Source organism: Cajanus cajan, chromosome 1, assembly GCF_000230855.2.
Source record: "Cajanus cajan strain Asha chromosome 1, NIPB_CcT2T_4, whole genome shotgun sequence".
Lineage (NCBI taxonomy): Eukaryota > Viridiplantae > Streptophyta > Magnoliopsida > Fabales > Fabaceae > Cajanus > Cajanus cajan.
This window is the reverse complement of record NC_138517.1, coordinates 71722634-71744038: the sequence shown is the minus strand read 5'-3', so window position 1 is coordinate 71744038 and position 21405 is coordinate 71722634. Positions and strand designations below refer to the sequence as shown.

The window sequence follows — 21405 nt, the reverse complement described above, 5'->3', positions numbered from 1 at the left end:
TATTTATAAATTAAATATTAATATTTTAAAACCAATTATTAATAAAATAAATAATTTTATACTACAATGAAAATTATTTATCATAAATTTACATGACTATTATATAGAAATGTAGGTTGTAATTAAATAGAAGGTATAATTGTGTTTTGGTGACTGTCTACAACTATAATATTAATTAGCATTTGACTTTCAAATTCAGATATTTAAAAGGTTCACGTTACATAGTTTCTTTATATATATATATTTGGCGAAACTGAGTGACACACAAGCTCGGTGAAAAGTTAGCGTGGATAATGGCTTCTATGCTTCTTGGCTCTTTCTCTTTAGCTTCTTCCCTCACCGCTGGTAAGCCTTCCAAATTCGTCCATTTTATTTCAGCAATATTACTGCAAATTTATGTTGTTTATGCATTTTTCTAAAAAAAAATTGATGTGAAAAATGCTATATTATTTTATGGCTTCATGGTGTGCATGCTGATAATTTTATTGTTGAGGAACCTTGTGATCTGAGAAAAAGCATATAAATGGGTGTATTGAAGGGAAGGGTGTGGGGGTTCAAGCCAGGTTGTGTTGAATCGAGTTTGAATTGAATTGAGTTTGAATGAATCTGATATTTGATTTAATTAAAGTTTAATAGATTAAATTGAGTCAAGTTTGTGTAATATTTTTTTTTGAAATTTAGCTTAATTCAACTTGATTGTGAGTGGGTTGGATTGTATTGAATCAATTAAGTGTATATAATTAAATTTATTTAGTCTTATTGCAAATGTAATGTTAACAAGGTATAAAATAAATAATGATAGAAATTAAATTCTAAAATAAGTTTATTTATTTCGCTACATTATTATCAACTCAAACAACTAACATTAATATATATAAAAAATCAAATAAGTATATTATATTGTTACAATGCTTTTAACCCAAAAACACAAAACTCATTATTGAACAAGATTAACAAAGAGTATTATCCTAAGCAATGATCATCCAAATACTATATTATTATTATTACTATATTATTATATTTATTATATTATTATTATTACTATTATTATTATTATTATTATTATTATTATTATTATTATTATTATTATTATTATTATTATTACTACTACTACTACTACTACTACTTCTACTACTAGTAGCATACAAAAGACACTCCATACTTTCGTGAATTATTTTTTTTAAAATTATATAATAGTGGGTAGTTATTAAAAATTTTGGCAGTTATAGAATGAAATTTATAAAAAATAGTAATAATAATTTTGTAATTTATAAAAGTTTAGGGTAAAATTGTCCAAAAATATATGAATACCAAATGGAGCAATCCTCTTAAGTAATAGTATAGATTATATATGATTAGATTGGGACACGTGTCAAAAGTACAAAATTCGTAACCTAATATGTATGGTGTCTTATTTTGATTGGGTAGAATCTAATCTAAACACTAAAAAACTCTATTCTAAATCATTGAATCAATTTGGATCAATTTGGGTTTGTGAATTACCGTGATCACTTATACCTTTAGAAGGGTGAATAGAAAATACATCAAAGTTTTTTTTTTTTTTTTTTTTTTTTTTTTTTTTTTTTTTTTCCATTATGTGTGTGTTAGTTGTTGCTTTTGTAAAAAATAATAAATAAAATGAAAATTTGCTCTTAGAATTTATTTTTATTTTATGAAGTATTGATAACTATTTAGTTTATACTTTTTAAAATGTTATTGATGGAGTATTTTTCCTTATTTTTATTATATTTCATATTTTATAAAAAAAAATTATAATGTTATATGTAAATATGTATTGTTATTTTATTTTTAGATTCCTTTTTCATTATTAATATTTTTTAGCATGTCAATATATCAAACTAACATTTTTATTTTATTTTTCTATATTCATAGATTGAAAATTAAATTCAAAATTGCATGTAAAAGAAATATTGACTCTGTTGCACCACATTTGGCCCTAACTCAAGTAGGGGTGGCAAAAAGTGCCAGCTCGGCCCGTTTTAGTTCAGCCCGCCAATGGCATGCCCAAAACGGGCCGGGCTGCCAATAGAAAACGTGTTGGGATAGCTAGCCCGCCCCGCCTAAGGACGGGCTAGCGGGTCAGCGAGCTAGCCTGCATACCACAAAAAAATTACAAAAGAATAAAAAAGAAATATTTTATGTTCAAATAAAAAAAAACTGTTATAAATAAATAAATATAACCATATGAAATTAAAAATGCATACATATTATACATAATATATATTCAACAAAAGAAAATTACAAATTTATAACAAAATCAACATAAGTCAATGTATAAGTTAAATTTTTTTAAAACACTAATATGAAAGAATTTTTAAAGATTAGTTTATCCATAATTTTAATTTATGGAAAAAATTATTTTATATTTTCTTCTCTTATAAATGATTATAAAAATACTTATTGGAAAAAGACTCTTAATTAATTGTCTCATACTTGTCAATGTATTGCAAACAAGATTTGTATATATAAATAAGCAATTAGTGATTTTGTTTGTGCTCTTTCCAAGAATATGAACAATAGAAATCATTTAAATGTTATAATAATTTTCTTACTAAATTTTGCTACATATGTTTTATTTTTTAATAAACTATTAAATTTGTCCTCCAAATATTGTTCTCTTTTCTAAATGGTTGTTAATATAAAGAAACTATCATTTTAATTCCTAACATAATGTAATTTGGAAAGAAAAAAAATTAGAGATTGTTCTTACCGGAAATCTGCTGTAGAGCTGATTTGCCAGGTAAGATCGGTGAGCCTCCTTTGTTGGTACGCTTGATGCTCCAAGATGGGGGTGGTACCTGCAAAAGAGACTCTGATGCTAAAGTTAGTCTTTGTGTGAGTATTAGTCTCGTATATGTAATGCACGTACGTTGGTGTGATTTAGGGTTGCTTTGGGCCTTGGGCCTGAGATGAGATGTAATATGATTAGATAACGGACCTCGTCTGGGGCGAGATCCTCGGGAATCAGTTATGATTCACTTAAATGCCGAGCTGATCTCACGCGGTGCGCGTCCGAGGTCGGCTTGCGTTATGGTGCCGAGCTCAGAGCTCGGTTATGCAGTACAGATAGTACACTAGCCCCCCGAGCTCCGAAGACCGCAGGTCGAGGAGTTAAGACCGAGCTCGTCAAGGAGCAATGGCCTTTCGCGCATGCTTGCCTATCAATATGCCATATGTTGCAACTGCCGCCTCGTTCTCGGGAACGTGCAAGCGGCGTGGTAACAAAATTGTATTTTTATCTGATTGATGACGTGGCCTCTTTGGGCCGATGTCGCATTCCGATGTCCATATTTCATGGCCGAGCTAAGGGGCTCGGTAATGGTGAATTTACTGCTCGGTCAGGCTGGTAAACCTTTGATTGAGTCAATAGATTGGTGAAGGACAAGTCGGCAACTTGGCTGGCCGGTACACTTGCCCCCCAAGCACCGAGTGATGTAAGAGCGAAGGGGCTTCTGAGGAGCTCCCAAATTTTTTGTTTGAGGCTTCGAGCTTGACCTTGGTTAAGAAAATGTGATCTCAAGGTTCGGACTCGACCTTGGCATATCAAGGTTCGGACTCGACCTTGGTTAAGAAAATGTGATCTCAAGGTTCAGACTCGACCTTGGCATATCAAGGTTTGGACTCGACCTTGGCATATCAAGGTTCGGACTCGACCTTGGTTAAGAAAATGTGATCTCAAGGTTCGGACTCGACCTTGGTGTATCAAGGTTCGGACTCGACCTTGGTTAAGAAAATGTGATCTCCAGGTTCGGACTCGACCTTGGCATATCAAGGTTCGAGTAGTGCACTAGCCCCCCGAGCTCCGAAGACCGTAGGTCGAGGAGTTAAGGCCGAGCTCGCTGGGAGGAGGTGACCTCTCGCGTACGTTTGCTCGTTGTGGTGACATGTGTCGCGACTGTTCATTTCCCGGAAACGTGCGAGTGGCGTGTCATGGGAAATGACGGTTACATAATGATGAATTTGTGATTAATTGCGTTGTCAGGCGTGCCCTTAGGTTGACACGTGGCATGGCCGTTTAGAATTTTGGGAGAAAACTTTTCTTTTCTCTCGTATGCGCCTCTTCGCTTCTCACTTTGCTCACTTTTCACTTTTTCAGCTTCTTGCGTACGCTGTTCCTCTCGTTTTTATGCTCATCTTCCGTCTCCGTTTTCTCCGTTTTCGCCGTCGTTTCCGGTAACCCAGTCACTGTTAGGGTTAATTTCTGAGGGAGAGTACCAGGTACTTCCTTTCTACAGTCTTCTTTTTCCTTCTTCCCCAACCTTCTTCAAGTTTTTCTTGTCTTTTTCATGGTTGGGGGAAGTAGCGCCGGTTCTTCTGCGCCTTCTCGGGGCAAGGCGCGTGGTAAGGCGGTGGCTACCGGGAAAGCCACCGCCGAAAAAAGGGATCCGCCCCGGGGCCCGGAGCCGGGCATTCTTGGCTATGACTGGGTCAAGTGCGAGGTGGGGGGCATCCAAAGTGTCTTTCGGACCTTTCTTGAGGTCAATAGGATCGCCAGGTCATGCAGGGTTTGCGACCCTTCTATCTCCCGAATGATCCGGCTTGAACCCTGTCAGGCTGGTGAGGGTGTGTACATGGGGAAATCTACCGATTCTCCCCATTTCTATATGTACTATTGTTTCTTTAGGGATTTAGGCGTCTGTCTTCCTTTCACTCAGTTTGAGTGTGATTTTTTGAACCATGTCAACGCGGCTCCTTGCCAGTTGCACCCCAATAGTTGGGGTTTCTTGAGGGCTTTTCAAGTCCTGTGTACAGTTTTAGGGATAGAGGTATCCCTTCCCGTCTTTCTTCATTTTTATCAGTTGAAGTTAGGCGTTCCACCATATGGCATTCTGTCCTTGAATAGGAGTAGGGATGGGGGTTTGTTTACCCTCTACTCCCAGTCATATAAAAATTTCAAGCAAGAGTTTTTCCGGGTTGCTCTTGTGAATGTTGACCCTTTGGAGGATGGGGCGTTTTATTTCGGCGGGCTGCCAAAATTTCCTTTTTACTGGTGCCCCAAACCGTCTAGGTTTCATGGGGTAGGCCAGGTGAAACTGACGGCCTCGGAGGTGGCCGCTATCGACAACCTCGCTGCACTTCCTCGCCCACTGGATTGCAAGCTCGTTCTGTCGCTTGCGAACTCGGCATACAGGGAGAGGGGTTTGGAGAGTGAGTATTTTATTTTTCGGTGGCTTAGGGTTTGTGTAGCTTTCTTTTGCTGATGTGTTTTGCTTCTTGTCTGTAGGTATCATGGGGAAGAATTTGTGGCGCGAGCTCAAACATCGCTACAATGTCACAGAACTCGAGGTCCCCGAGCCTCAAGAGGAGGATGTTCCCCCTCTAAAGGTCATCCGAAAGAGGAAAAGGGGAGCGAAGGAGGTCGGGGGGACCTCTGACCCTGCGGACGCCGAGGAGGTGACCTCCACGGCCGCTGATGCGAGTGCGGTGGACCTTACTGAGAGTCCACCTCCCAAGGAGGCCCCTCAGGTGGCTTTTGAGGAGGTGGTTCGGGCTGCCAAGGTGGCGATTCCGGCCACTGAGCAGGTCACCCAGGCTGCCGAGGTGGTGAGAAACCTGTTACTGTTGCTTTTGTAACGTAACCTATTGTGTTTTTCTGTGTTCTGACCTGGGGCCGTCTGTCGCAGGAGGGAGATACCACTGAGGCGGCAACGGAGGTTGCTGGGCGGGTCGTCCCAGCTGCCGAGGTGGCGGTTCCGGCCACCGAGCAGGTTGCTCCTACTGCTGAGGTAAGTCATATTCCCTGACTTTCGTGGTTTCCTATTTGTCATCTTATCCCTTTTTTTTTTGACATGGGGCTGGTTTCCGCAGGCGAGGTCGGAGGTTCCCTCGTCCCCCGCTGCGGCTTCGGCACCGCCGTCTGGCTCGTCACAGGGGGTTTCCCGGAGCTGATACTTGGCCCATCGCTTCGGGGGGGCCCTCTCAAAGGTGCGGCTCGACCATGTGAGCGCTTCGGCCGACCTGGACTCCCTGTGGAGCGCGGGGGTGACCGCTGAGAAGTTCTTCCCTTAGGGTTCGTTGAGCTCCGAGGACCAGGGGCTGATAGAGGAGGTCGGCCCCGAAGATAGTTTCGATGCTGCTTAGGTCCTGCTGTAGAGAGCTGTGGGCATCCTAGGCCACTGGAAGCCGAGGTGGGTCAAGCAGCAGGAGGACCTGGCCAAGCAGCAAGAGGAGCTGGCTAAGCTGAGGGGCCGACTTCAACCCTGGAAGGATGCGAATAAGATCCTGAGGGAGGAGAACAAGGATCTCAGTGTTGCTGTAGGTGAGGCGAGGCGGCAGGAGGTGGAGCTTCGGTCTGCGCGGAGCGATCTTACAAGGGTGCAGAAGTCTCTTGAGATCGCTTTACGATCCAACGAGGCTTATGCTTCCCAAGTGGGGGAGTTGCAAGAGCTCGTCGCCTTCTCTCGGGGTCGCGCTCGCTCTTTGGAGGATGAGGTGACGTCTTCTCGCAACCAAGTGCGGGCTTTGGAGGACGTTGTGACCTCTCTTAAGGGGGATTTGGCGGCGGCGGCTGAGGAGCGCCTCCGTAGCGAGGTCATTCTTGGTGGCCGTGAGGATGAGATTGCCACCTTGAAGGCGGAGCTCGCGGAGCTGGCGGCGGGGAAAGCGGCCACGAAGAAGAGGCTCGCGGAGGTCGAACGCTCCATTGTGATGGAGCACAAGAGGGGCTTTCAAAAGGCTACTCGTCAGGCACGTCTCCTGGCTCCCGGGTTCGACTTCTCCTCCTTGCATGTGGAAAAGGTCGTCCGCTTTGGGAGGCTGGTCCAGGAGGATGATGTCGATGACAGTTCGAGTGGAAATGCCTCAGCCTAGGCCATTCTTGTTTTCTTTTTTGCTTTATGTTTTCCTTTTCTTGACTTGATGTATTGAACCTTGGAAACTTTGCTTCTATGGATGTATGTGTTTTTCTTCATCTGCGACTTCGTCTGATTTTCGATACTTGCGTGCTTTGAGACATATGTTTGATGTCCCTCGGTCTAAGTTTGAGTGACCCATTGAGAGTTCGCACTCGTCGTTAGATTAATATGTTAGGTTTGTATCCGATCATAGGTGGGGGTTTTGGGGGTGGAACTCGACCTCAACTTTGAGGGAAAACGATTGAGTTGCGCTTGTGCTCGATTTCCGTTGTGTATGCATTCTGATGTTTGTTTTCTGAAACTTTCATGAGGGTGCGGATTTGACCTTGGTAGTGCGAGGTTCGAACTCGACTTTAGATTTTCGTGAAGGTTCAAGTTTGACCTCCAATTTGAAACGATTGAGCTGAGGTGCGTACTCGACCTAAATTTTGAGTGAAATGATTTGATTAAGGTTCGAACTCGACCGTTAACGAGAGTGCCGAAATTCGTATTCGACCTCGGATTATGTGGTTCGGATTCGACTTTAGATTTTAATGAAGGTTCAGACTTGACCTTAATAAACCGAGGTTCGAATTTGACCTTAGATTTTAATGAAGGTTCAGACTTGGCCTTAATAAATCGAGGTTCGAATTCGACCTTAGATTTTCGTGAAGGTTCATACTTGACCTTAATAAACCGAGGTTCGAATTCGACCGTAGATTTTAATGAAGGTTCGGACTTGACCTTAATAAGCCGAGGTTCGAATTCGACCATAGATTTTAATGAAGGTTCAAACTTGACCTTAATAAGCCGAGGTTCGAATTCGACCTTTAGATTTTCGTGAAGGTTTATACTTGACCTTAATAAACCGAGGTTCGAATTCGACTGTAGATTTTAATGAAGGTTCATACTTGACCTTAATAAACCGAGGTTCGAATTCAACCTTAGATTTTAGATGGACTATTTAATTACGGGTCGAACTCGACCTTTAGCGAGAGTGTTGAGGTTTGTATTCGACCTCGGAATTTGCATTTGCGCGTTTAAGGTTCGTTTTCGTCCTTTATATAAGCAGAAAGATAAGAGTATGGGTTGAGCAAAATGAGTAATTTTATTTATTATGCCTGTGTGCCTCGTTAAAAACCCTCACAGTCAACGACTGGGGTGGGAAAAGAGTGCACAACTTTGTTCAATACTGAAAAAAGAAACGAAACTTAAGAAGCTGCGGTGGAGGGATCCTCCTTGCTTTGCTTGCTGGACGAGGAGACCTTCAGACTCTCGGCATAGCATTGCCGAGCCGTTTTCTGATTAGCCTTGACGGAGATGATTTTACCGTCCTTGCCCGGGAACTTCATGGTGAGGTGTGGGGTTGACACTACCGCTCCGAGTTGGTTTAAGGTGGGCCTTCCGATGATGATGTTGTAGGAAGTGTTGGCTTCCACGAGGAGGTATCGTACCATGACCCGCCTTGTATCCGGTGGTGTTCCGAAAGTTGTCAGTAAGTCTACGTACCCTCGAGTGTGAACTCGCTCTCCTACGAAGCCGACTAGGGGCTCAGTGTGAGGTTGTATGAGAGAGTGGGGGACGTCTAGCTTTAGGAACGTTGGCCAGTACAGGACGTCGGCCGAGCTCCCTTGGTCGATGAGTGCTTTTTGCACCTCCCAGTTGGCTATTTCTATGACGATGACCATGGGGTCATCTTGGTTAGGGCTGACACCAGCGTAGTCCTCGTCAGAAAAAGAGATCGGCGGTGAGCTTTGGTGCGGGGCCGAGGTGGTGGAGTGGACGCAGTTGATGCTTCGTAGGTGTCTTCTTCGAACCGAGCTGCTGGCGCCTCCCCCCGCAAAGCCACCCGCAATTGTGTTGATTACTCCCCGTAAGGGAGCCGACTCTGTCTCTTGGCTTATCTCGGCTTGCACTACGCCGCTAGTATTTTGTTGGGGACCCGGGTGTGGGTCAGTGCGAGCTCCCGAACCACGGCCTCTACCTCGTCCCCGGCCGCTGTAGCCGCCTCGGTTACCCTGCTGTCGCTGGACGTACTGGCCGAGGTGGCCTGCCTGAATGAGTTCTTCGACACGATCCCTGAGTGTGCGACAAATGTTCTTACCGGAAATCTGCTGTAGAGCTGATCTGCCAGGTAAGATCGACGAGCCTTCTTTGTTGGTACGCTTGATGCTCCAAGATGGGGGTGGTACCTGCAAAAGAGACTCCGATGCTAAAGTTAGTCTTTGTGTGAGTATTAGTCTCGTATATGTAATGCACGTACCTTGGTGTGATTTAGGGTTGTTTTGGGCCTTGGGCCTGAGATGAGATGTAATATGATTAGATAACGGACCTCGTCTAGGGCGAGATCCTCAGGAATCAGTTATGATTCACTTAAATGCCGAGTTGATGTCACGCGGTGCGCGTCCGAGGTCGGCTTGCGTTATGGTGCCGAGCTCGGAGCTCGGTTACGTAGTACGGATAGTACAGAGATCAATTTGAAGACCTTTTTTTCTTCATTTTTTTAAATATTTAGGAATTATTTAATATATGATTTCTGATAGTTCTAGAAATACTTATATATATATATATATATATATATATATATATATATATATATATATATTAAAAAAAATTAGTTCAGAAATCATTTGGAAAATAGAATGATACTACTTCAAGAATGAAATTGATGGTTTACTCTTTATATTTATCCTAAAAGTAAATAATAATAAAAAATCTCTTTCCAATCTCACTGCTACTAACGTTCCTTATTTGATATTATAGGTTGTTACGTAACTAAAGCTTCATGGTGTAAAACTCAGAAAATCCATAATGAATATAACATTGAGAGGCGTCAACAACAACATCATATGAAACATCATTATAGATGCATTGAGGTAGGATCCTCAAGTCAAGAATGTGCTAGAAGTTTTGTTGTGAATGCAGGAGAATCATTTGAATCTGAACCTCAAATTGCCAATCCAAAAAGCTTTTGGGGCTCTACCAAAGATTTCTTGTATGCTTTTTACAAATTTAGTAGGCCGTACGCAACGATTTTTACAGTTAAGTCAAACCTTGTTTCTTGCATTAATCTTTTATATAATATTAATCTAATTCTTTTGTATGAACCTATACCTAATTTTAGGGGAAAAAATTAGAACTATTTACTTATTCCGATTTTAGGGGGAAAAAAAAAACTGTTACATTCTGAATCTTTTAGAATGATTTACTTAATTATTTTTCGTGTGTACAGGTACTGAACATAACTTCTGTATCTCTCCTTGCAGTCGAGAAATTATCAGATATTTCTCCAATATTTTTTATTGGTTTGTTGAAGGTGGGGACTCAAATTTGTTGGTTATTTGAAAATGTCCAGCATAAGCCATTTGCCTCTACCTAACATCATTAATTAATATTTGTGAATCATTAATTCTATTTCAGGCCTTGGCAGTTTTCTATCCCATGCACGTATACAAAGTAAGCGTGAATCAGTTGTCTGACTTTGAAATAGACAAGGTATTAAACTTACTAGAAATGAATAACATGCTTATAGTTCATGATTTTTTTTTCCTCTTTTGGACTTTTGTATATAGGTATACTTAACTCAGACCAATTTTGAGTTTTGAAGATTAAACTTGGTGTATTTTTATATTGAAATTAGTTCACATTCAAAATTGAGCTTATACTACTCACTTTTGCTTAATATTTTGAAACCTGTAATTTCTTTTATAAATTTTATTTATTGCTTAATATTTTTAAACCTGAAATAATAAATAAATTTTATTTATTGTTTAATATTTTTAAAATATAAATATGAGTCAATTATAGCATTACCTAACTACAAATCTTCAATTTATCTAATTTGTGTGTTTAGTTTTTGAAATAATATATAAAAAATTAACCATTGGGTCATTAAAGTTTAATATATTAAAAGAGTTATTGAGACAAGTAATTTTTTTTATATTGATATGATTTATTTTGAAAATGTAAATTTCAAAATATTTTTGGTTTCATTTTTGAATACTGTGTAATTTCATTTGAATATTTTATCTAACTTTATGTTAATTAAATCCCAACTTGGTCACCAGACGAACCTTGGGTGGAAAAAAAAAATGTTCGTGTACAGATAAAATCCGTAATATATAGATTCGATTTAGATAGTTAAATAGGTAGCTATGAGTAATTTAAATGGATTTTCCTTGGTGATCACGATCATCCCCTGGTTCTTTCTTGTTGAAGCTAACGCTGCCCAACAAATTTCTTGGCCTTCATCGAGTATATGAGGATAAAATTTGTAGAGTTACTTTAGTGGGTGTTGGAGTCGATATGAATGACACTTCACTTGCATCTACTGTGAGAACAGGCACAGAATAAGGATGAGTAACCAAAATTCACTTTTGTTCTATCTAAGTATCAAGAAAAGATGCTTAGGCTAACTAAAAATGCAGCGACGATAGCAGTTCATCAACCCTAAACCCGTGCTCGGGCAGAAAAAGGCAGTTTTGCGTTTGATGAGAGCCAACTCATTTTTCTTATGCATATTTATGCCAAACTCAAACCTAACCTCTTGTTTATTGGAGAGCATTGGGTGAATCAGAATGTTATCTCACCTCGTTTTAGAAGGTCTTTGGGATTCAAATTGTTTGCAACAAATGAAAGGGGAGATAAAGTTCCTAATATGTGGCCTTGTTGCATGAATTTTTTGAAGAAGTTGGGATGGAAGTAAAATCCTACATCATTTAAATAATAGGATGAATATGAGGATAATAGTTTATATACATACGATTGTCTCCATTGGTAGAGAGACATTTTGGGTATCCAAAAGCAAAACCGTGAGGGCTGAGGCCAAAGCGGATAATATATATCTTAGCAATGTGGAGACATGTGTATATGTGTGGTAATCCTCGGACCACAACAAGTGGTATCAGAGTCTATGGTCTGATCAAGTATAATGGTTGGATGGTGGATTCAAGTTTGGAATTCCTTGTGTTGAAAGTCTTATTAACGGTGTGTCCATGTGGAAGAAAGTATTTCTGGTAACATAGAGGCTTAGGAGGTGTGTCTCGCTATCATGAGGTCATGATGGAGCGACAGTGCAGGCACTTAGAGCATGAATGAGCTCTATGGAACCATCTGATAATACTCGTGAATCAATAGTTTTCGTTGTAGGAGTTAAACCGTGGTCCTTTGTTTGAAGGGAGAATTGTTGGGATGCAAGCAAAGTCTCACATCATTCAAACAATAGGATGGACATAGGGATATGAGTTTATATACACACGATTGTCTTCATTGGTAGAGAGGAATTTTAGGTGATATTTAAAAGCAAAATCGGAGGGTTGGGTGCAAAGCAGGCAATATCTTACTAATATGGAAACATGTGTATGTGTGTGGTAACTTCTGAATCACAACAAATTTGATATAAGGATGGAAAAAAGCGAACTGATTTTGATCTCCCTTTACATATAAGGTGGAGTGGGTATGAGTTCGAATTTTATACTGACAAATTTATATTTTTAAAATTCATCTCTATTTTCACTTGGTTTTTGGGGGGTTGGGTAAACCTACGAGGAACCAATCACATTTTTTTTTATAAATTTAATATACTTATATTTTAAATGAATTAATTTTTAAGTTAATAACTATATTATAACATAAATTTATACCTATATATAAAAAATATTTCCTATTTTTTTTACACAATTTTTGAATTATTTTATTCTTAAAATTTTAAATAATAAAAAATAATATTAAAAATTAACTATTCTTACAAATTCGAGACTTGAACTTGAAATCTCAAGGTTTGAAGGCTAAATATAACACTAATTGATTCAATAAACATTAATAATTCTTAAAAATTTTTTTATAAAAAATATAGAGGTACAAAGTACCTTGACCCCACTAGTAATATATAAGAAATTTAAATATATTTTTAGTTAATGTAAGATAAACATGTTTTGATTTTAGTTTCTATAAAATAAATTCTTTGTTTTTCAACCTCTAAAATTTTGAATGTTGTTTTTGGTCCTTAAAAAATGAACAAATTTAGATTTTGATTCCTATAATGTCTTTTGACTTTCATCTTTCTAAAATCTGAAGTCATTATTTTTAAGAGTTAATTACTTATACATTACCAGTATAAAATTTTTTTTACACTGACAACCAATTATATCTTTTAATTGTGTCATGTCACTATAAACACATTTACTTTTAACAGTAACATGACACAATTAAAATATATAATTGGTTGCCAGTGTAAAAAAACTTTACACTGGCAATGTATAGGTGATTAACTCTATTTTTAATCCTAAAGTAAATTATAAAGTAGATAAATAACATTTATCTTATGAATTTATAATCTTTTAGAGGTGTCGCATATATTATTATATTGTTTGGTGGACATGGTTGTTCCTTCCTTAGTTCTCTAGAAGATATTGTCATGTTGTCTAATGTTTCTAATAAGGAAGAGGTTCAGTTGGTTGTTTCCAGTAGGAATGTAGATAGGGTTGTTGGCCCCGATGGATTTGGAGGCTTTTTCTTCTAGAGATATTGGGATGTTGTTGAAAATGATGTTTTCTTGTTTGTCCATTTGTTTTTTTATGGAGAACTGGATTCTTCCAAATACAAACTCTAATTTGATTACTCTTGTACCAAATACAAACTCTAATTTGATTACTCTTGCACCAAAAGTCTCAGAAGTGGATACCATTGAGAATTTTAGCCAATTGCCTCAACTAATTTCCAATTTAAGATTATTACCAAAGTATAGTAGATAGATATGCCCTTGTGGCTCCCAATATTATTTTGCCTCTACATAGGGGTTTCATTAAGTAGTGTAGCATTAAGAATTGTGTTTGTGTAGCTTCTAAAGCCATCAACATATAACCTTGTCATTCTTTTGGAAGAATCTTGTTATTAAATTTGATATTCAGAAGGACTTTGAAACTATAGGATTTTCTTCTTGTAAGAGGGTTGTTCATCAAGGAGATTCACTCTCTCCATTTTTGTTTTGCTTAGCTGAGGATGTGTTGAGGGATAACTTCAATTATTTCAGGGTCTGAGAGGTTCCTTGGGTTCTAACCATGTACTTTTTGCTGATGACATTATGTTTTTTTGTAGTAAAACCAAGCATTTTCTTCTTTCTTTGATGTCTCTTTTTCAAGAATATGGTGAGGCTTTTGGGAAATGTTTTAGTCTCTCCAAAATGTCATTTTTATTCTGGTCATTTATCTTTAACTTGAGCCACTGCTATTAAAATCTATTCGGGGTTCTCTTCATGGAGCTTTCCCTTTACATATCTTGGGGTTCCTTTGCTTTAGGGTCGTCCCAAGTGTTCACACTTTCTACCGTGGATAAAATCAAGATTAAATTGACCAAGTGAAAAGTTAAATCTACTATTCAGGGGATGCTATTAAGCTTTTTTCATGTTTATTGGTGGTCTATCTCTTTGTTGAAACGAGTAACCAAATGGGTGCGTAATTTTATATGGACATGATGATCAGAAGCTTGTTACTATGGGTTGGAAGAAGATTTGTTTGCCCATCTTTCAGGGTGGTATTTGCATTAAAGATTTTCATTCTATTAATGAAGCATGTATGCTTAAATTAACTTGGGATTTCACTACTTTTGATGGTGATTGTGTTTCCATGTTCCGTCATAGATGCTTTCGCAATGGACAACCTATAATTTCCTACATTCTTTCCTCTATTTGTCTTACAAAAGTTGTTCTTCTCTATCACATGTTGATTACAATTCTATGTTGTAGCTTGGGGATGGTTATTCTATTAATTTTTGGATTGAAAAATGGTTCTCTTAGCCCATTATTTACCTTATTGGCTTTCCTGTTCGTTTTCATTCTAAGCTTCATGCAAGTGTTTTGGATTCTATAGTTATTGATGCCTGATCTCTTCCCTCAATCTTTTCTTAGGATTTTCCAAATGTTGCTCGTTTAATCCAAGATATTGTTATTGCTTTTTTATTAGAAAGAGGATGGTGCAGTTTGGCATCCATATGTTTTAAGTAATCTATCTTTTAGGGATGTTTAGGCCGAGATCCAATATTGTGGCTTAGCATAACCTATATGGCCTTCTTGCATTCCTCTGCCTCGCTCTTTCTTGGTTTGGTGGCTTTTCTATGGAAAATTTCCTTTTGATGATAACTTAATGAACAATTAATGATTGCATTTTTGTCTGAGTTTGTTCCCAGTGTGGGATGGCTTGGGAGACTTTCACTCATCTATTTATAAAGTGCTCTTTTGCGAGGACACTTTGGACTTGGCTTGAAGACTTGTTAAAGTGCCAATTAAATTTTATATATTTCCCTTTGTTGGTCCAGGCTTGTATTTCTGTCAAAGCAAGCAGGTTCAGGATGTCATTGCCTCTTTGACAGTTAATCTACTATGGTTCATTTGGAAAAGTCAAAATAAAGCTAGATATAAATGACTCTTTGACCATTCTCTCTGTCCACCATAATATAAACAACACAATGTTCAATTCCATGAATGATTTTGATATTCTCCAAGTTTTTCATGTTCTTTGTCACCCATCTTGGGCTCCTTAAGAAGTAATTTTTTGGGTTGATCAAATGAAATACCGATGGAGTTGCTAGGGGCTTTCCTAGTTTGGCTTCGTTTGTGCAAGTATCTTTATAAAAAACCTAGGTTTGTTAATTGGAAGCTTTACCTTACCTCTTGCTAATTTGCACTCTCTCAATTTGAAATTGTTGGTTGATATTACTACAATAGAGATCATTGCCCAAAAGGGTTGGACCAGGATTTGGTTATTAGAAAGTGATTCTCTATTAATGGTTTGTGCTTTCAATTCCATGGTTGGCGTGCCCCAGTCCTTCAGAATAGGTTTGGTGTTCCTAACTATAGATTCTCAGAGTTTTCTTTTTCATGGCCTTCGATTTTGTCCTTCTCATGTTTTTGTTATTTGTTTTATTCTATTTTTATCAATAATACTTTGTTGGACATGTAATTTTTCGGGTGCTAACCTAATTGGGATGTTATAAGTTATAAGAATGATAAATTGATAACTTATATATATAGAGGAGAGATCCACTTACTCTAAGAGTAAATCTAACTAAAATTATTTTACTCAATAACTCATATTTTATATAAAATTTTAATAATCAAACTATTAAATTAAAAAAATTTAATGCATATATTTAATCAACAAAATTTTAATATATTTGAAAATTATTTGGTACACCATTTCATTAATTTAAATCAATGTATAAAATATTTTTATGATTATCCGTTAATTTAAAATACTACATTAAATAAGTCTTAAATAAGAATGTTTTGCAAAAGAAATAAAGTATATCTTAACTAAGTCTTTTAAGCTATTTATAGTAATTACTAAAAAGAAATGGATGTTTTGAGTTGAGTTGAGCATCCTTCGCATGTATTCTTTGTAGAGGTAAACTGGTTGTTGGTTGTTGAGACATTTAATACAATATTTAATATCTTTCAACTCATGAACTTGTTGAGAAAATTAAAATATAAAATTGACATAAAATTACTGATAAATCTTATTACTTAGTATATCAAGCATACCCAAAAAATTCTGCCATGTAATATATATAATAAAAAAACAAGTAACTTTTTTCTTTAATTGTGTACTAATCTATTTGTTGAGGAAATAATATATTTATTTGTGCCACATGTACTAATTGCAGATAAACAAGCCGCATCTTCCACTGGCATCAGGGGAGTTTGCTCGTCGAACTGTTTCCATTATTGGTGCATCAAGTTTGATTTTGGTATTACATTTATATTTGTCCTTTCTAGAAACTTTGATGTAATTCATGTTTCATTCTTGATTTTCATTGTTATTAACATAAATTATTTTATACTAATTTTAAGAAATCAATTCGTTATTCTATTGTTGCCCAATCACTTGGTATAAATTTAGACATGCAAATACGAATAATTATTTACATTTATTCCTTTTAAATTCTTTTTAATATCTGAAATTGTATGTGAATTTAAAATTTTTCATAAAAAATATTGTTTCTTTCTCTATGTTTAGGCTTTGGTGATATTACAAGAGTTTCCCTAGCTAGAGATCGCTACAAACTGAGAATTCAAAGCAATTTCATTTAATCATCTTCCTTATTTTTAGAAAAGATATCCCATTTTTTATAGTTGACTAATGTAATGACTATCAAATCATCTAATATCTTTACAGGGAATCTTGTCCCAAAAACATTCCATCAAAATAATAATTTTCTTATTTCAATGTCCTAGAAATTAAACTAGCACAACATGGTTTGAGTGGTGAATATAATAATTAATGACAAAGTATGATAGTAATAATTTTAGTTTTTATGTACTTTTTCAAGTTACATATTGTTCAAGATAAGCTTCATTAACAAGGTTTAATAAGGTTTATGATTTTATTCTCCTTATCAGAGTTATGTGCTTGGATGGATTGCAGGCTCACCACCATTAATTTGGATTATTACCTCTCATCTTATTTTTGGAACTGCTTATTCAATGAATGTAAGTTCATTTTGATGGCATTTAAACCTTTTCCCCTTAATATAATTTAAGGCATGATTATTAGGATTCATTATACAATTTGTTCATTTCAATATCAAAAGAGTTACGTTGGGCATTATCAAATTGTGTATGTTAGAGGAAGGGTTAGAGAATTCAAACTACGTGACACTAGTTTTCTTTTTCAAATATTTGACTTGAATTTTAACTTTTTGGATTTCTTAGTTTTGAAATGTTATTTGATAATGATTACATTTATTTGTGTTTATGAAATTTCTCAGTTGCCTCTATTAAGATGGAAGAGATCTTCAATACTTACAGCCATGAACTTTGTAATTGATCGAGGAATAATATCTCCCCTTGGATTATTTATTCACATGCAGGTGATATTATCCATAAATTATAGTTGGAATACATAATTGCAACAACAAATCTTTCATCCAAGTTTATTCATGGATTTTTAGGCTTTTGGCTAAAGAGTACTCCTCAATTTCGAATATAAACAGAAAACGTTTGTTGATCTCAAATAAAAAAAAAATCTCAACTAATTTCACTCTATTTAATGTTACCATCTCCAAAATATCTTTTCATTTATTTGATATTGTATTTCCAATTATTTTTTTATTCTTAATACCAAGTTCCAAAGGATTTTAGAAAATAGGCTATTTTTTTAATTGATATTATTGAAATTAAATGATGATAACTAATATTCTTAATTAGTTAGTGTGAATTAATTTAGTTTTTTCTTTGCTCATATTCAAAACGAAAGGAAGTATTAGTTTACATAACTTATTTCCTAGAAGATATATCTTAGTATTCTATATAATAGAGCTACCTTGACTACTAAGTCAAATGTTCCTTTTTTTTTCTTTCTAATATATATATATATATATATATATGTAAAATTAAATGTGCAGACCTATATATTCAAGAGGCCAACTACGTATCCAACATCATTGATCTTTACTATAGTATTCCTGAGCATCTCATCAGTAGTTGTAGCACTTTTCAAGGTAAAAAGAATAAAATCTTATGTTTTCTAAAAATAAGCATGTGTCCATATTGTGAAAGTAAAATATACCTTTTGGGGACTTTCATCAAGGATATACCTGACGTTGAAGGAGATGAAAAGTTTGGCATTCGATCTTTAGCAGTACTTTTGGGTCAAAAACAGGTGTGTTCTTCTCATATATATAGCATCTTTTAGGATTTAGTTGTGACCTCCTATATCTAGGTTTCCCCTAAATATGTTTATTTTTCAGGTATTCTGGATTTGTGTTTCACTACTTGAAATGACTTATGGAGCTGCCATTTTATTTATGGCAACGACATCCTTTTGCCTCTGGAGCAAACTTATCCTGGTGGTGTTTTAATTACTTTTATAGATTATCCATATTATGGTGTTGGAATATTCTTTGTAGTATCTTACCAATTTCTATAAGTGTCATGTTTAAAGGACTTAAATGTGATTTAGATTAAGTTTATGAAATATTAAGTTCAATTATATAGGTCAATTATCAAAATTTAGAAATTGTCTACTTTTATGCAATTGTCATTTAAAGTCTAAAAGAGTACTCACACACAATATGTAGTGTAATATAATAAGAAAATTGTCAACCTTTGTTGCATATAGTATCTTGCCTTTATATCAATATGGTCATGATAATTGGTGTCAAATTTGTTGTTTGAAGGTGGCATTATATGAGAAAGCTTGAGCAAATCCATAAATTTTCAAATTATATTACATTGTTACATAGATGGATAGTGAATGTGACATGTTTTGGTTATTTCAATAAAATTTAAAATTTGTTCTCATTTTCAATGTGTTAGGGTTTGGGACATGCTTTTATGGCATCAATCCTTTGGTATCATGCCAAGTCCGTGGATGTCAAAAACAAAGCAGAAACACAATCCTTTTATATGTTTATTTGGAAGGTAATAATTAATAACCTTATAAGTTGTTTATCCTTATATAGGAATGAATTTTCAAATCTAATATATTTAGCTTGATAAAGAACTTTATATGATAATTCTTGAAAGTGAATAATCATCTCATTACTTTGGCTTTCTATTGAGAATCTATATACATATACATATATATGATGAGAGATTCGTTTACTCTAAAAGTAAGTTTATTTAGACTTACTTTGTTTAATAGCTTATGTTCTACATCAAATTTTAATAATTCAACTGTTGAATTTAAAGTTCTTAATGCATAAATCAAGTTTGCAAATTTTTAAAAAATTTAAAAACCATATGATAATTCCTTTCATTAACTCAAATCAACGTATAAAATGATTTTATGATTATCTGTTAATTTAAATTAATGAATTGAAGTACTAAATCATTTTCATTTAAAAAAAAAAATTGGAGACTTGATCTATGTATTAAAAACTTTAAATTTAATAGTTGGATTCTTGAAATTTGACGTAAAATATGAGATATTGAATGAAATAAATGTATGTAAACTTATTCTTGAAGTAAATTAATCCCAATATATATATATATATTAAAATTAACGATAAATGTCACTTCTGTAGTCAATTTTCTTTTTGGTACTTTAGCCACACATTTGTGTGGCCTATTTCTCCTCAGTATGTCATGTTACTACCTTCATCTAAAGTTTTTGGTACAAAAATTAAGAATGTAGTTATTATTTTAAATTTATATAATATATCATTTAAGAATATAATCGAAAAACTATTTAATACACTATTAATATTTTTAAATAACAATCAAAATGGTTCAATTTATTTTTACTAAAATGTTAAACAAAATGGGACCAAGAGAGAGATTCCCCGTCTTATTGAGAAGCAAGATAAAAAGGAAAGATGATAGAATTGCATACTTTATCTTGGTAAATTAAAGTTCTTGGGACACTTAAATTATATTACGTACCCTCCTCTGTAGTTTGAAAATTACATGTTCTTTCTCTAAAAGATGAAAATGTGTACACTTAATTTTGTTTTAATGAAAGTTAATCTATAATGGTGAGTGTTGAGCAACTTTGAATTCATGGGGCATTTTCTTTTCTTTAGACTGCCAATGTTATCAATGTACAACTAATTTTGAATATCATATCACTAATAAAATATCCTATTACTGATTTTAGGACTTTATAGAATGAAATATATTGGGTTTGGAACTTCCCTCAAAGTCTTCATCACGTCAAATAAGGTTCTTAACAAATTGTAGGAGTTCAAAATTGGCTAATGACAATAATAAAAGTTAAGGAGATGGAATAAAAAAACTACACTTTAAAGTACTGTTCATATAGAAGTGGATTATTTGTCCATATTAAGAGATAAATAACTTTCATTAGCTATAGTGAAATTTATTTTAGTAGAAAACCAACTCATTTCCTTTGGACATGCTCCACTTGGGTGCTAGACTGATTAAAAGTAAAATATTTGGTGGACATGGAGTGAAGGAAAAGAAGATAGAGGAGTGTGAAAATCTATATCAATTATTACTTTTAGAATTTTGATCATTAAAATAAGAGTTAAGAACCACTGAGATTAACGATTAGGACAAAACCTATAGTTACTTATTGACCTCTTCACAATAGTCATTTAAAAGAAAATATTTTATGGTAAAATTAAGTTAATTTTTTTTTTAATTTACTTCCTTAATTAGCTTTTGTTATTGATGCTTTGTTTACATTGTTTTCTTCTTCCAGTTATTTTGCGCGGAGTGCTTCATCGTACCTCTAATTAGATAAGTAGCGGTGACATTTTATACTCCCTTTGTCAGATGTCTGACCTATTACTTTAATATTCTTGATTGTAAATAAAGAACTATGAATATTGAATCACAGTTTGTTTGTTATTAATCATTGATGTTATAATATCAGAGTGTTGGGTGTGGCCAGTGGGATGAGTAGACTCCACTATATAATAAGAGACTAATCACTTATGATATCACGAAACATATCATAAAATTATTTCTTAATATTATAGTTTTCAATATTAAGGAACTTTAATAAAAAATTTCATGCAAAAAAATTGGATTTATTGTAGTTAGAAAAACACGTTACTTCTTAAATACTAAAATTCATTAAATGTAAAAATG

General features: G+C 35.2%; 2 protein-coding genes across 3 annotated transcripts; both read left to right on the top strand.

Annotated features, from left to right (window-relative positions):
- Window positions 1-215: 215 nt before the first annotated feature.
- Window positions 216-21204, top strand: LOC145950659 (naringenin 8-dimethylallyltransferase 1, chloroplastic-like). Of its 2 annotated transcripts, XM_083062106.1 has the most exons (12): window positions 216-345; window positions 9618-9895; window positions 10087-10170; window positions 10275-10349; window positions 16512-16595; window positions 17248-17337; window positions 17616-17717; window positions 18252-18347; window positions 18437-18508; window positions 18597-18695; window positions 19165-19269; window positions 21014-21204. In XM_083062106.1, exons 1-12 carry the CDS (start codon window positions 294-296, stop codon window positions 21053-21055), a joined length of 1179 nt encoding a protein of 392 aa, XP_082918232.1. In that variant the 5' UTR covers window positions 216-293; the 3' UTR covers window positions 21056-21204. The 2 variants fall into 2 exon arrangements, with proteins under 2 accessions (XP_082918232.1, XP_082918237.1); XM_083062111.1 differs by lacking the exon at window positions 18597-18695.
- LOC145953849 (uncharacterized) lies at window positions 3303-6931 on the top strand. Its single transcript, XM_083067641.1, has 5 exons — window positions 3303-3367; window positions 4118-4194; window positions 4774-5169; window positions 5246-5747; window positions 5830-6931. The coding sequence occupies exons 1-4, from the start codon at window positions 3303-3305 to the stop codon at window positions 5593-5595; spliced, it is 888 nt and encodes a 295-aa protein (XP_082923767.1). The 3' UTR covers window positions 5596-5747; window positions 5830-6931.
- Window positions 21205-21405: the final 201 nt, after the last annotated feature.